Genomic DNA, 12,706 nt, shown 5'->3' with positions numbered 1-12,706 from the left:
TAACTGAAAGATTTCCTTTAAGTACTCATGAGCTATAAACCAATCAAGAGATTAGCCGTTTTTTCGTCGATATTTCAATTGAATTCTCGAAAGTTTTTTATTGATGGTGATTAGATTTATGATAATTTGATTAAGTTGACATCATTTATTGGTTCCTGATAATGATACCCCTAAATTATCAGGTATAAAAAATATATTATTGTCATATTTGTAGTCACTAAAATGATTGCTTGTGAAAAAAAAACTGATAGAAAAAGTAAAATATTCGACATGTTCCTAAAATTATTGATGATATTCAGATGAGGGAGGAATAATAACTCAATTCATACGTGTTTATCACATTCAGAAATAGTCATTAGTAGTACTTTCTTCAATTGATTTGTACTTTATCATGTTTATTGTTGTTGTGATTATTATTATTACAAGTAAATTTCTTCTATTACGTTCAAGCTCTTGGTCGTATCATCATGTAAGTTGCTTTAAGGCTATAAAGATCACCATGTGAAAAATACCAGGTAATTCCCCGACCATATTGATCCTTATCGTATTCGCCACCCAAGTAAAGTCCATTCAGATTGCTGTAAATTACGGATGAAAAGCATAAGTATGTAAATTCAACAAATCAGATGATGTATTATTTTCTGACAAACCGAATAAAATAGTTGGAAGACTATAGACTATATACATATATCTATATATACGCAGTTGATTGCGATAACCTACCTGAAATGTGTTGTATTGTACCACCAGGCTCCTGTAAATTCGACAGCCAAGTTTCTGGCGCTATTATCATTGTCCCGATCGTATGTGGAGAACTTCACGTTCTGATGGTGTCTGAGCCCATCTCCAGCGTTGCCAGAGTAGAATCCCAATTTAGTTAGACTATATGAATTGGCACCGTTACCGATGGCAAATTCGGTGTATTGGGCAAAGCGTTGTTGTCCTTCAAAGTCAGCTAGGTGGATGTAAAGCTCGTAAGGTTGTGATGTAGTTAGGGCATTCAACTTATCCAATCCAATAAAGTAATTCTTATCCAAGTCACCGAATCCTTGTTGATAGGACGCCCAGTTCCTATAAAAGTTGATGTTGACATCGACACGTCGCTGAATGACCATCCAAGGGGATCCCGCAATAAACACATCACAATAAACCGACATGACGGGTTGACCTTTTGGTTGGATTTTATAGACACCATTTTTCTTAGCTTTTGCAGCTGAACATGACTCAGGATACTTCTTGAAAGGTTCAACACCCACATCGAGCTCGGCAAACGAGAAAGTCAGCCACACCAGTGGCAAAAGAATGCGGACTAGAGTTTTCATTATCGTCCGATAGTTGATAGTCCATGAAAGAACTGATCAAATGTTGTCCCTTATATAGAACACTAACGAAGGCCAAGTTATTGTTAAGATTACTTTAGTTATGACCAGATTAGTTAATTATTGCACGCATTGATTATTGCATTATTGCATATAATGGGCTAATAAAACAAATGTCAGCTGACTTAAAGGGAAAATACAAAGTTTTAATGTCATAAAAATATAATACTTTTACAACTGCAACCCAAGGAGAACGTTAGTTTTAAGTTGATAACTTCGCAACTATTCTTTTGCTTAATGTGCCACAAGCGTTTCGTTAAATTTGTTTTTGGCACACATTTTTTAGTTCTCAGGGAGCAGCCTAAAGAAATATATGCTATAATCGCTGCATGTGTGTCGAGCTTACTTTTGATATTTAACTAAAAAAAACAGAATAAAAACCGCTGATAAAACCATTTTGTGGATGGCAAGTTCAAGTTCTGGTTCGCCACAAGATATCTTTGAGTGTATTATTATTATGAGAAATATTAACAGAATGACGGGTCCGCGATTCCGCGATTGCGCTCATATTATATATCCGTTTGAGTTGAGGCCGATCCGCTCCATATCCAATAACCGTGCCTCCAAGCTTTTGTTATTTATAATCGCGACGCCAAAGTGTTGTCGGATCTGTGGCTTCACGACTGGCGCTTGTAGTGGTATTTTCAGTGAATATCTAAATATGTGTATTCCCGATGACTCAATTGGCGCACAATGGCTAACTTTCAAGTGAAGAAATTAAACTCGAAATATCAGATCAAGTTCTCTACAGATTCAACACTCGCCCATTCATTCAGTCATTCTGGGCAGAACCAGCTGATCCCAGCACTTTTTTTTACAACTCGGATATATATGACACTTGATGGTCATTGTGTGTGCCCCGATACTTTTATTTGATTATATGTACTTCTTTTTTTTTGCTTGTCTGAGAATGTGGTGGGAAAATTTAGGATTGCGGTCGTAGGAATGTTGATTTATACTTGCTGCATGCATAAGAAGCAATTTTTTTTTTTATAACATTTGAATTTATTGCGGAAGTTTCAGCTCGTTTTGTGTGCACACATAATATTTATATAATGATTTTTAAAAATTAGCTTAGTGCTGATCGGCATATGTGAAGAATTTTCCGGGAATTAAAACCATGTTGCAAGAATGGTCGAAGCTGGCAGAGGTAACAGTATTGTAAGAGGATCACACAGCAAGTATAATCCCAACTTATTTGACATTTCTGACATTAGTGCTAGACACTATCAAACATATATATACATATGTATGTGCTTGCCAATTCTCAACTCATATCTTAATGGCATCTTTAACACGAGCGTAGATTTATGGAAACACACACACAGATAGACTAGACACATTGTATGAGACAGCTTGTAAATACGAGTACGCTGAAATTATAATTAACCAAATAAAATGATGATGGATGGAATATGCGAATAAGCAACTGACGGCGTTAATTGCATACTCAAGCAAAACAAGTTGCAAGATTTGCCAACGAAAATGAAAAATCATTTAACAAATTGAATTTGCATTTGCAAACACAGTCCACAAGAGCATGCTGTAAATATTTATATTAAGGCACCTCAAGACTAGTAGCAGTAAACATGGAATTTATTTCTGCTACTGTGCAACTAACTGAAATTAATAGTTGAACAGTTTTACTATTGAGTATAAAAACAAACCAAATAATAAATATTTAATTATTTTAAGGTAATTACATATAAAATAACAAACACTTAACACACTATACTTTGGGGTATAGTTCACTTTAGTGATGCTCAAGAGCGCGCTTGAGCCACCCTAATGGCAGGGGAACCAACTGGCGGCATTGGCACGCATTTAAAAATGTGCGAGTGTCGCCGCAATTGAAATGCTTCTCAGACAAACTCAAAGCAATTCGAACTGCACTGAAATGTTTTTATAATGAGTTAATAAACGCACACCTGTTGCCAACAGCAACAGCAAAAGCAACAGCAAGTTGCAACCGCCAAGTAATTAAGAGATTTGCCTCTTGCCCCAGGAACAAATCCAGTTGGAGTCCAACCGCGGTTCACATAAATTACAGCCTTTGCGTTTGCTTTGCTTGACTTTGTTTGCTTTTGCAATTTTAATTGCTAATCACATCGATTTGTAATTCTGCGACAAGTAATTTATTTGCCATAACAATTGCATAGTATTCGACTTACAATTGTGCCGCCGCATCCATAGATCAGTCATGGCGAGTGCGGGGACTACTTGGGGCGCCAGTAAAATGCTAAAATTGAGAACCGCAGAGGATGGGCTGAAAGTTAATGAGTCTGTTGGTCTATGAATAATGCAGTCATTGATTCCACGTAATCTTAACTGATTGATTGCATTTCGCAAGTCCAGACATCTTATTGAAATAATGTATATACTCGTAGAAATAGGCAAGTAAATCTTGCCCAAAAAAAGATGAATAAACTCGCACACAATATTGCAGTTTTCAACGTCTGCTGAGATTCAATAGACAACAAAAGAATGACAAAAAAACTGGTTGAACAAACGTTTCAGAGACATTCCGAATTTGTTTGCTGTCGAAAATATTACAATTTTCATTTGTAAGTTTTTCGCACGAGCACAAGACAAAAAACATAAACGAAATTAAATAAAATAAAATGCACGAAAATAAATTCACAGCATCTAAAAAGATACAGATACAGATACATACAGCCCACACTGGCTGGCAGCTACTTTTTAGGCACTTTTACTAAGCAACAACAACAACAAAATAGAGAAAGATACTAAAAACAACAACTTTAGCGCCTAGCTGGCGCAGTTTTCTCAACTAAATGCGTGTATTTTTTTCGTATTTTCTCGTATTTTTGGCAACACGAACAAAAAATCCAACGAGTTTTCCGAAATGTTTCGCGACTCGTTCTTTAAATTTAATTTTTGTATTTTTTTTTTTTTGTTCCTTTTTGACATGAATAAACTAAAGTGCAAAAGCATATAATTTTGAACTTGGCAGAAGACAGAACGGCTGAGATGAGAGGACAAGCTGTAATGAATTGTTTGCATAGATGGATGGTTGGAGGCATGTATGCATGTATGTATGTATCTAAGCACTGACTGATGCAGACGACAACTTTCTGCAATTACATAGTTTGTATCTGTATCTGTAAATGTAGTACGGTCAATGCACAGGCGTCGGCGTTGGCGTCGTCGTCGTCGTCACATTTGGCCAGACAGTGAAATTGTTTGCTTTTGTTGTTGTTCCTTTGGGGCTGACCAGCCACGTCACCATCACCCATCACCCATTGCCCAGCCGGGCCTCGTCGACGTCGTCGTCATCCATATGGCAAACTATTTTTAAATATGTTTTAATTATTTTCTGCCATATTCCTTAAAGCATTGACTATAGTCGCAACCGTCGCCGTCTGCTGCTCCTCTGCTGCTTCTGCTGCTGCTGCTGCTGCTGCTGCTGCTCCTCTGCTCTCGGCTAGCAGTAATTTGGGCCGCCTCAGGCAACATGTGCAACTACTTTGGAGGTTTCTCCATTTGTTTGTGCTCTTCGTCTATTTTTTTTTTTGAATGTTTTTTTTTTGTGATGCGATTTTTTGCTGGCTGCTACTTTGTTGTTGTTGTTCTGGTTGCAAAATACATTAAGTGTGAAGTTTCTGCTTTAGAAATATTATTGTCGCGTCTCTCATAAGTGTCGCAGCTAGCATGTAATTTTGCATCTTTCAGTCAGCGGGTCAAAAACACACAGAACAGCAAAATTAAGCAATAAATAACACGAAATCTTAATTCTACAATTAAAACTTAATATAATACAGTTTAGAAACATAATAAACTTTTCAAATTCAAATACTTCTTGCTGCCTTTCGATGAAAATTTTAATTTGTCTTTTTCTCGATTTTGTGTAAACTTCTTGAGAAAAATTATAATACATAAAATCAGTTCCCATTATTTTGGTCTACATCAGAAATGTATCCATTTCATTTTTGCGTACTTACTGTGAAGAATTGTATTGATAGATTTTGATATTGAATTGCCAAGTCGCTAGACATTAACACTCTCATAATTAAGTAGAATTTGAACGGAAAAAATCAGAGCAAAAGCCCAAAATCATGCAGAGCAGTGTTGTTTTAGACTCTTATAATGTGCATTTCATTTCATGACAATTTTTATATGTACACTCGAATAATATTTTGGTATACTGTCGTATCATTAGGAGCCTATATATGAATAGGGATGCCGCGCCCAGCAATTCCAACTGCATCTGTGCAGTTCTGCTAGAGTCTAGAGCAAGATAAACAAAGGTCAAACAATATGCCGAGTAGCTGCTGAGTGTGCGTCTCTCTGTCCATCCGTCCGTCCGTCCACGGCCTTTGTGGAATACAATTTTTCTATTTACCTAACTGGCAGTCGGGCAGCAGCAGCAGCAACAGCAGCGGCAGCAGTCAGCAGTCAGCAGCCAAGTTTTAAGTCGTTTCTTACTTACATTCAGCCTGCCTCTGCCTCTCTGTCTGCCCGGTCTAGGACAAGTTGGCTAAACAAACCGAGACCGCCGATATGCATATGCTCGCTTTACAGGCTTCTCTTCCCCTCTCTCTCTCTCTCTCTCTCTCACACTCTCTCTCTCAGTCTGTCCTCAGCCGGACAGCAGGCGGCTGGCAGACGATGCCAATGAAGCGAGAAAAATTACTGTTTGTTGTACTTTGAGTTGTGTATAAGTAGTTGTGGATTTGTTAAGTGAGTTTGTCAACATGAGGCGCGCGCATCGCACCACCAGATACAAATACTGAAATACTGATGTGAGATGGAGTTGTACACTCAGGAAAATCTATGTACATTCTCTATTTCTAGATTACAAAATGAACTTTTCGTTTCCCATTTAACTTCCCAGCAATTTCGTTCTAAAAATATACATTTTTCAGAAAACTAAAAATACATATGATTTTTGTAGAATTGTCATTTAATATATTTATTTATTTATATAAAAAAAAAACGATGTTCTATGGCATATATATGGATAAATATTTATTTTAAGTGTAGGTAAAAGTTGGAGAAGTCGCAGATGAAGATAGAGTGATACGAACAAGTATCATGGCGTACCGTTAGAGAGACGTTACCTGGAAGCCTCGACTGCAAGTCCAAAATGACCAAGCCCAACAGCTGCAAGCTTCAAGCTTCAAGCTCCAAGTATCCAAAATACCAAAAGACCAAGACAAGCGACTTGAAAGACTGCAAAGATACGATGCATTTTTCTGCAGAAGTCCAAGTCGATGTCGATGTCGGTTGTCCATTGTCGGCATGGGGGCTGGTAATTGTAATTGAATGCCAAGCCCGGCATGGTCACAGAGTATTTCTGCTGTTTGCTGCTTAGCCTTGCTGTGTATTGTGTATTTTGTTTGTTTGTTTGTCTGTTTGTTTTTGGCTACTTTGTCTAGGCGCACATTTATGGGTTGTTGTCTCCGCTAAAAACGGAACCAGACGCGAATCCGACTTCTCTCCCTCTCTCTCACTCTGTCTCTGTCTCACTCTCTGATTTCCTTCAACTTCAGCTTCAGCTTCTGCTTTAACATCTTGTTCTGCTTCTGCTTGAGCTTCAGGCACGGCTTCCACTTCTTTTACTAGCTGCTAGACAAGGTCCGGCAATGGCAACACGGCTATGTCAGCAATTACTCATTTATGGCCAGTTCATTTTTCGCATCGGCTTCTACGTTTAGTTTTTATCCATCCACTGTCCCAGCCCCCCTTTCAGAAACTCTCCTCTCATTGATTTATGCATTGATCGTTAGTGCGTGCGGTTTGTCCACCGCATTCATGCATAAATCGGACTGCTCGGTCCTCCTCTTGATGCCATTGCTGGCCTTTTGGCGTTCTTGGGTGTCTTCGTCATGTTTTGCTATTTATAAAGATTACTTGCAATTAAAAGGAGTCCAACAGATCTCTCGGCGCAGCTAGCATAAAATCATGCAGTCCAAGTTGTTTTACTTGTACACAACATATAAATCTCTCTCTCTCTCTGTCTCTCTCAATCTCTGTGTCTCTCTCATCGGCCTGTTGGTTGTCCGTTAGCCCGTTACCAGAGTTCAATTGCATTGATAGCCCCATTGGCGTCAAATGTTGCTCGCTTCTTGTTGTTGCCCTGTCAAGTCACACAACTGGATTTCCAGGTGTGCCAATGCCACAACCAACAACCTGTTGCTCCAAAGCACTCAAGGTCTATTTTCATTTAATAACAAATTTTTGTTTGTGTCTAATAGCAATAACTGTTATATATAATAATAACCGTAAATATATGTTACAATTCTATTAAGCATTTTGACCGAAATATTTGGCCAAACCTCTACCGAAAATTCACTGCTTTTGAAAATTTGTTTAGCTTTGAGAAAGTTATGGCTGACACATGCCATTTTTTATGGTGAGTTTCTTAAAAACAAAAAAAGAAGTACTGATATGCAGCACTAACATTTCGTATTTCTACATAAGTTACGTACAACAATCATCTGTTAGCTATTATCTGTAGAAGGACAATTCTCAGTAAGAGTTTCGTTTACGTCTTCAAATACGAGTTGACAACAAGATTCATAATAATGATGGCTCATTACGAAATCATTTTAAATTTAAAATTTATATTGAATGCGATTAAATTCACATTTCGTGAAGGGAGAGACGCTTCGCTGGCATTTAATAGCCATACACACATTTAAAATGAGCTGCCAGCTCGAGGCTGACCTGCTGATAAGGGCCTTCGACTTAAGTATTTCGATTATTGCTCGTCCGCCAATCTATCTGCTGGCCGTTAAGTGTTCATTCCGAATTTGAACTCTGACCCATTCTAAGCAATGCGGTGTCAGCACAGTTCTGCTTCTATTTTGCGAGCTTATCAGCCTCGGTATTTGTAGGAATTGGTGATAAGGCAAACTGAATTTGTTTTTTTTTTTGTTTGTTGTCTCGTCGTTGGCCGCAATCGCAGTTCGAGAATTCCATTTTAATAGGGCATTAAAAATAAATATTTGTGTTTGATTCCATATGCATATGCATATGTATGTATCTATGTACGTATTTGTTTTGTGGTTGTGTGCAAAGTTGCCACCGACAGATTATCAGTTTCAGCCGTCAGCTTAAATTGAGTTTTAGTTTATTTTGTTGGCCCCAACCAAATGTAGCCCACTGTGGCACTCGAAACCACAACCACAGCGACTTTGGGGTTATCATGCTGATAATTTAATGCACTGCCTGTTTATAACAACATTTCATTTTTCAAAACTGAATTTTTTTTTTTTTTGAGTTTTAGTTTTATATGCCATTTGACACAGTTTGACATGCAGTAGCTACTCATAAGAGTTTTGTAACTACCCCGACTATTCGTCTATTTGATGGACTTATCAGGTTTCGTCTGACCCTTAACCTCAGTCGCACATTGTCCATGATGTTAACGCATGCATCTTCTCAGTTCTGTGCGGCACAATCGAATCGGAGTCTGAATTTTAGAAAACTAAAGCAATATTTGAAAATGCTCAAATTGGTTAATTATATATTATAGAATGAATTGGCTTAAGTACAAGTTCTTACTTTAATTTAAAGTGACAATTCCATAATTGCAATTATCATTTTATAGTTTGGTTTCCTTTCTTAGTGAACATTATTGAAAATTTTAGAAATAGTTCAGTTCGTGTCAGTTGCCCAATTGCCAATTGTATAAATATATGCTTCTTGTGTCTGTTGAGACTATTTTGTCTATTTGGTCTTTGAGTCAGTTTGTCAGTTTGTCTGAGGTCTAGCCATAGAGTTCTTATTTTATTTGTTTCTTTCTCACTTTGTAGCTTGTAGCATTTGCATCTAGCATAGCTCACATTTTTATAGCAATTCATGTCTATATCGCTTTTGTTTTTGCCCGCTTGCATTTTTATTTTGATTCGTCTATGCGGTCTTTTATTTCTATCTTTTTTTCTACTTTTTGTATCTTTTGTCAGCGGCGTCGACGTCGTCGTCAAGTGAAACTGAAAATTGCAACTAAATGCCGTGCTCATCACTTGCAGACACTTTAGAATGCGCGCTGTGCAAGTATCTATGAGATACAAAGACACACACACACACACACACTTGGACAGTCGGGCAGTCGAGACGGACAGACAGAAAGACAACGACCAGACAGCAAATGAGACGCAAATGGAATGCTGAGGTGCATATATATACATTTCTGGTATAGAGAAACAATTGGGATAGAATAGGGATGTTAAATACCTAATCGAGTCCGATTCAAATGCAATTAAAGTCGAACTTCTTCATTTCCCATCTCCAAAGTTGAATTTTTATCTGTAATTGTAGTTAGTTTGTTAATAATATTTCCGTTCTGTGATACTTTCTTGGTTTGTTATGATATATTTTCTGATTTTAGTTTGGCTTCACATTTTTTGGGTACGACACACTGCCAGCAACAATCGGGAAAATTGGCCTTTGTATTTATCGTGTCCGGATTTTCACAATTGGCGAAGGTCGCTGGCTTTGGGCATCTGCGTAATGAATGTTAAGGGATGTTGATCAAAGTGTGAATATATACATAGCTTACAAATGATAGACGGCATTGCCATCCGTGTCCTGGCACACAATAATTCCGCAAGTAAGCTCATCTTGTACTTCTTCACCAACGGCCATTTCGCCTTGGGGTCCCTTGCAGCCATTTGCTAAACTCATTGCACATTGAACTGTTGAACCAACGACAACACAATGTTTACCTGATTCTTACCTCCTTTTTCGAGACGTACCCATTGAACCAAAGCATTGCCGCCAATCGCCAGACAATAAATTATAATGCAAATCTGACGAGTGTCTATCATGGTTATTCAGTTAACCCAATCAATGCAACAATGCTTCTAACTGTGGCACATCCAATTCAACTGGCTTTTATAATACGAACAAAATCAATGTCCGAGTACGAGTTAGTTGTTGTTAGTTGAATTGATTTAGAATAATGTCAAAGCAACTTGGGACAGTCTCTCAGTTAAGTATTGAATTTTAAGCAACTGACAATGAAATGTGTTTAATATCTGTATCCATGCGAATACAAAGTGCGTTCCTTTGGCTCCTACTGCCCGTGATCTGTCTGCTCTCTCACAATATGAATGCCACGGGCTATCGGCTCGTCAAGGTGAGTTAGGGATCAGTTATCAATTGCAGAAGAGTGTGGAATCTAAGCCGTGCAATCCTTAGCGACATAATCGAAAACGCATGGTCTGGCCGCCAAATCTGTATGCGGACTTTGCTGCCATCAACAGTGTAGATGGAAAGGAAATTTCCTCGTTGGATGGACCTGCAGGTAGTGCAGATCCTCCAGGCGGATCGACGGACCAGTCCAAGTGCAATAATGATGGCATTGAAAAGAAATGTGATGTGAGCAAAGTGTTTTCGCCCGGTGATCCCAAACAAAAGTCCTCCAGCATTGCGGTGAAGGCCGCACAGGATGCAAAGGCGGCCAATGATGCACAGCATGCGGCTGGCCAATTGGCTGCTCAGCACATCAAACAGGAGCTGGCCGAGAAGGCCTTTCAGTCGGCAAAGGCAGCCGAGGCGGCTCTCACCGGCAAACAGATGGTCGTCCAGCAATTGGAGCACGAGGTGCAGGAAGCTAATGCGGTTGTCGAAGAAGAATCCGTTTCCGTGCAGAATACGGAGAACAATATGAATGCAGCTGTAGATGCGGCACGTGCGGCCACCCAACAATTTGAGGCACTCACAGCGCTCCAAAAGACCTTCAAGGATAATCTCTCCAACATTCAGACCGTGGCAATGGGCTCCCAACAGGAAATGACGGCCAAAGTGCAGCTTTTGGAGGCAGCCAGAAATCGCCTGGCAACACTCCAAAAGCAATTACTAAACGCTCGCGACGATTACGAGAAGACAAAGCAGGCGGCGTACAAAGCAGCCTGCGCTGCTGTCGAGGCAAAGCAGAAGGCATCCTCAACCAGCCTTGGGGAGCGAAGACAACGACGACAACGACAACGCCAACGTCCGCAAAGTGGCAGGCAGCAACAGCAGATACGCTATGCTGCATATTAAAAGCAACATTATCATTTATAATTATATATTTTATAAAAACATTTAGATGGCTAAAAGTTATGCGGAGTTGCGACATCGTCTCAATTGATGTTAAGGAGGGTATAAAACTGGAATCGAAATTGAAACCGATTAAACTTTAGAACTGGAACTTAAATTTATAAATCTTTAATACCCACATACCGTATATCAATTCCGGATTTGTACCGATTGAATCGGAAACTAAAACATCGAAAAGACGACTTAAACTCAATTTTTTATGAGTCTATATACAGCTTTGTTTTCAAACATACCTCTGCATGTAGATATGTATATGGGTACATAAATATGGCGAATATTTATGATACATATAATAATACATGTGCGATTTGCTTTTGATATTTCTGTGAATTTCACTAAGATAAGCTTACTTACATTTGTTTTGTAGAAGTTGATTTGACAGGTGCAAAAACAGATGTCGAAAGGGTTCCGAGTTCCCTTTCAAAAAATGTGTATATAAAGGCCGATCCACAGTTATGACAACAGTTAGAATTAGTTGCATTGCCGGCCAATTCGATAGAACATGAAATACTTTCATCAAATAATCGGTATCCTGATGGGATACGGGCTCTGCATCCGAGCGTTGGTTCATTACGAAAAATTGGAAAAGGGAGGCAAGGATACATAGTATCGGAGTTACCTAATCCGCGATTTAACGTATCTATTATTTAGAGAATGGTTGCAAAAGCAAAGAAGGAGCCGAAATGAAAGTGGGTGAAGTTGTTGATGATCCGCTAACATGCGGAGTCTTCGTTTGTCAGAATGTAGATGGCGATGCCCTGATACACTAGTAAGACTCGTATCTGTATCGACATTATCTCTAGATCTTTTTGCGTTGATATTAATATACCCAACAGTTGCCAGAAACCAGCTCCTTTCGAGAACTGTTTAACCGATGGCGTTTCTACAATCACTCCCTTTCCGGAGTGTTGCTGGAAATGTGTAAACTATATTGAATGTGATGCTGCTGCAGGTAATGATGCAGGTGGTGCAGGTGGTGGAGGAGATGCTGGAAGAGCTGCTGCTGGTCTACCACCTCCTGGTGATGCAGGTGGCGGTGATGCAGCTGGTGGGGCTGATGCATATTTTAGAGCTTTTGCAGACGCGGCTGATAATCAAGGGAGAGATGCTAATGCTGGTGAAGGCGCAGATGATAATTTACCGCCAAAAACATAGGTCTAACATGAAGTTAAGAAAATGTACATACAGTAGATCAAAATAGTAATTTTAATAATTAAAACTTAAAAAAAATCACACAAACAAAAACAAAAAATATA

General features: G+C 38.9%; 3 protein-coding genes across 3 annotated transcripts; 2 read left to right on the top strand and 1 right to left on the bottom strand.

Annotated features, from left to right (window-relative positions):
* Positions 1-362: 362 nt before the first annotated feature.
* On the bottom strand, positions 363-1,344 carry LOC6559618 (ryncolin-4). Its single transcript, XM_001986028.2, has 2 exons — positions 724-1,344; positions 363-578 (listed from the first exon to the last, which is right to left on the bottom strand). The coding sequence occupies exons 1-2, from the start codon at positions 1,320-1,322 to the stop codon at positions 446-448; spliced, it is 732 nt and encodes a 243-aa protein (XP_001986064.1). The 5' UTR covers positions 1,323-1,344; the 3' UTR covers positions 363-445.
* Positions 1,345-10,260: 8,916 nt separating this feature from the next.
* LOC116805113 lies at positions 10,261-11,547 on the top strand. Its single transcript, XM_032735266.1, has 2 exons — positions 10,261-10,485; positions 10,548-11,547. The coding sequence occupies exons 1-2, from the start codon at positions 10,372-10,374 to the stop codon at positions 11,391-11,393; spliced, it is 960 nt and encodes a 319-aa protein (XP_032591157.1). The 5' UTR covers positions 10,261-10,371; the 3' UTR covers positions 11,394-11,547.
* Positions 11,548-11,850: 303 nt separating this feature from the next.
* Positions 11,851-12,684, top strand: LOC6559617. The gene is made up of 3 exons (XM_032734855.1): positions 11,851-12,043; positions 12,102-12,219; positions 12,287-12,684. The coding sequence occupies exons 1-3, from the start codon at positions 11,953-11,955 to the stop codon at positions 12,603-12,605; spliced, it is 528 nt and encodes a 175-aa protein (XP_032590746.1). The 5' UTR covers positions 11,851-11,952; the 3' UTR covers positions 12,606-12,684.
* Positions 12,685-12,706: the final 22 nt, after the last annotated feature.

The sequence above is a fragment of the Drosophila grimshawi genome, unplaced genomic scaffold, assembly GCF_018153295.1.
Source record: "Drosophila grimshawi isolate 15287-2541.00 unplaced genomic scaffold, ASM1815329v1 contig_1367, whole genome shotgun sequence".
NCBI lineage: Eukaryota > Metazoa > Arthropoda > Insecta > Diptera > Drosophilidae > Drosophila > Drosophila grimshawi.
The sequence above is the reverse complement of the archived record's forward strand: the minus strand, read 5'-3'. Positions and strand labels throughout refer to the sequence as shown.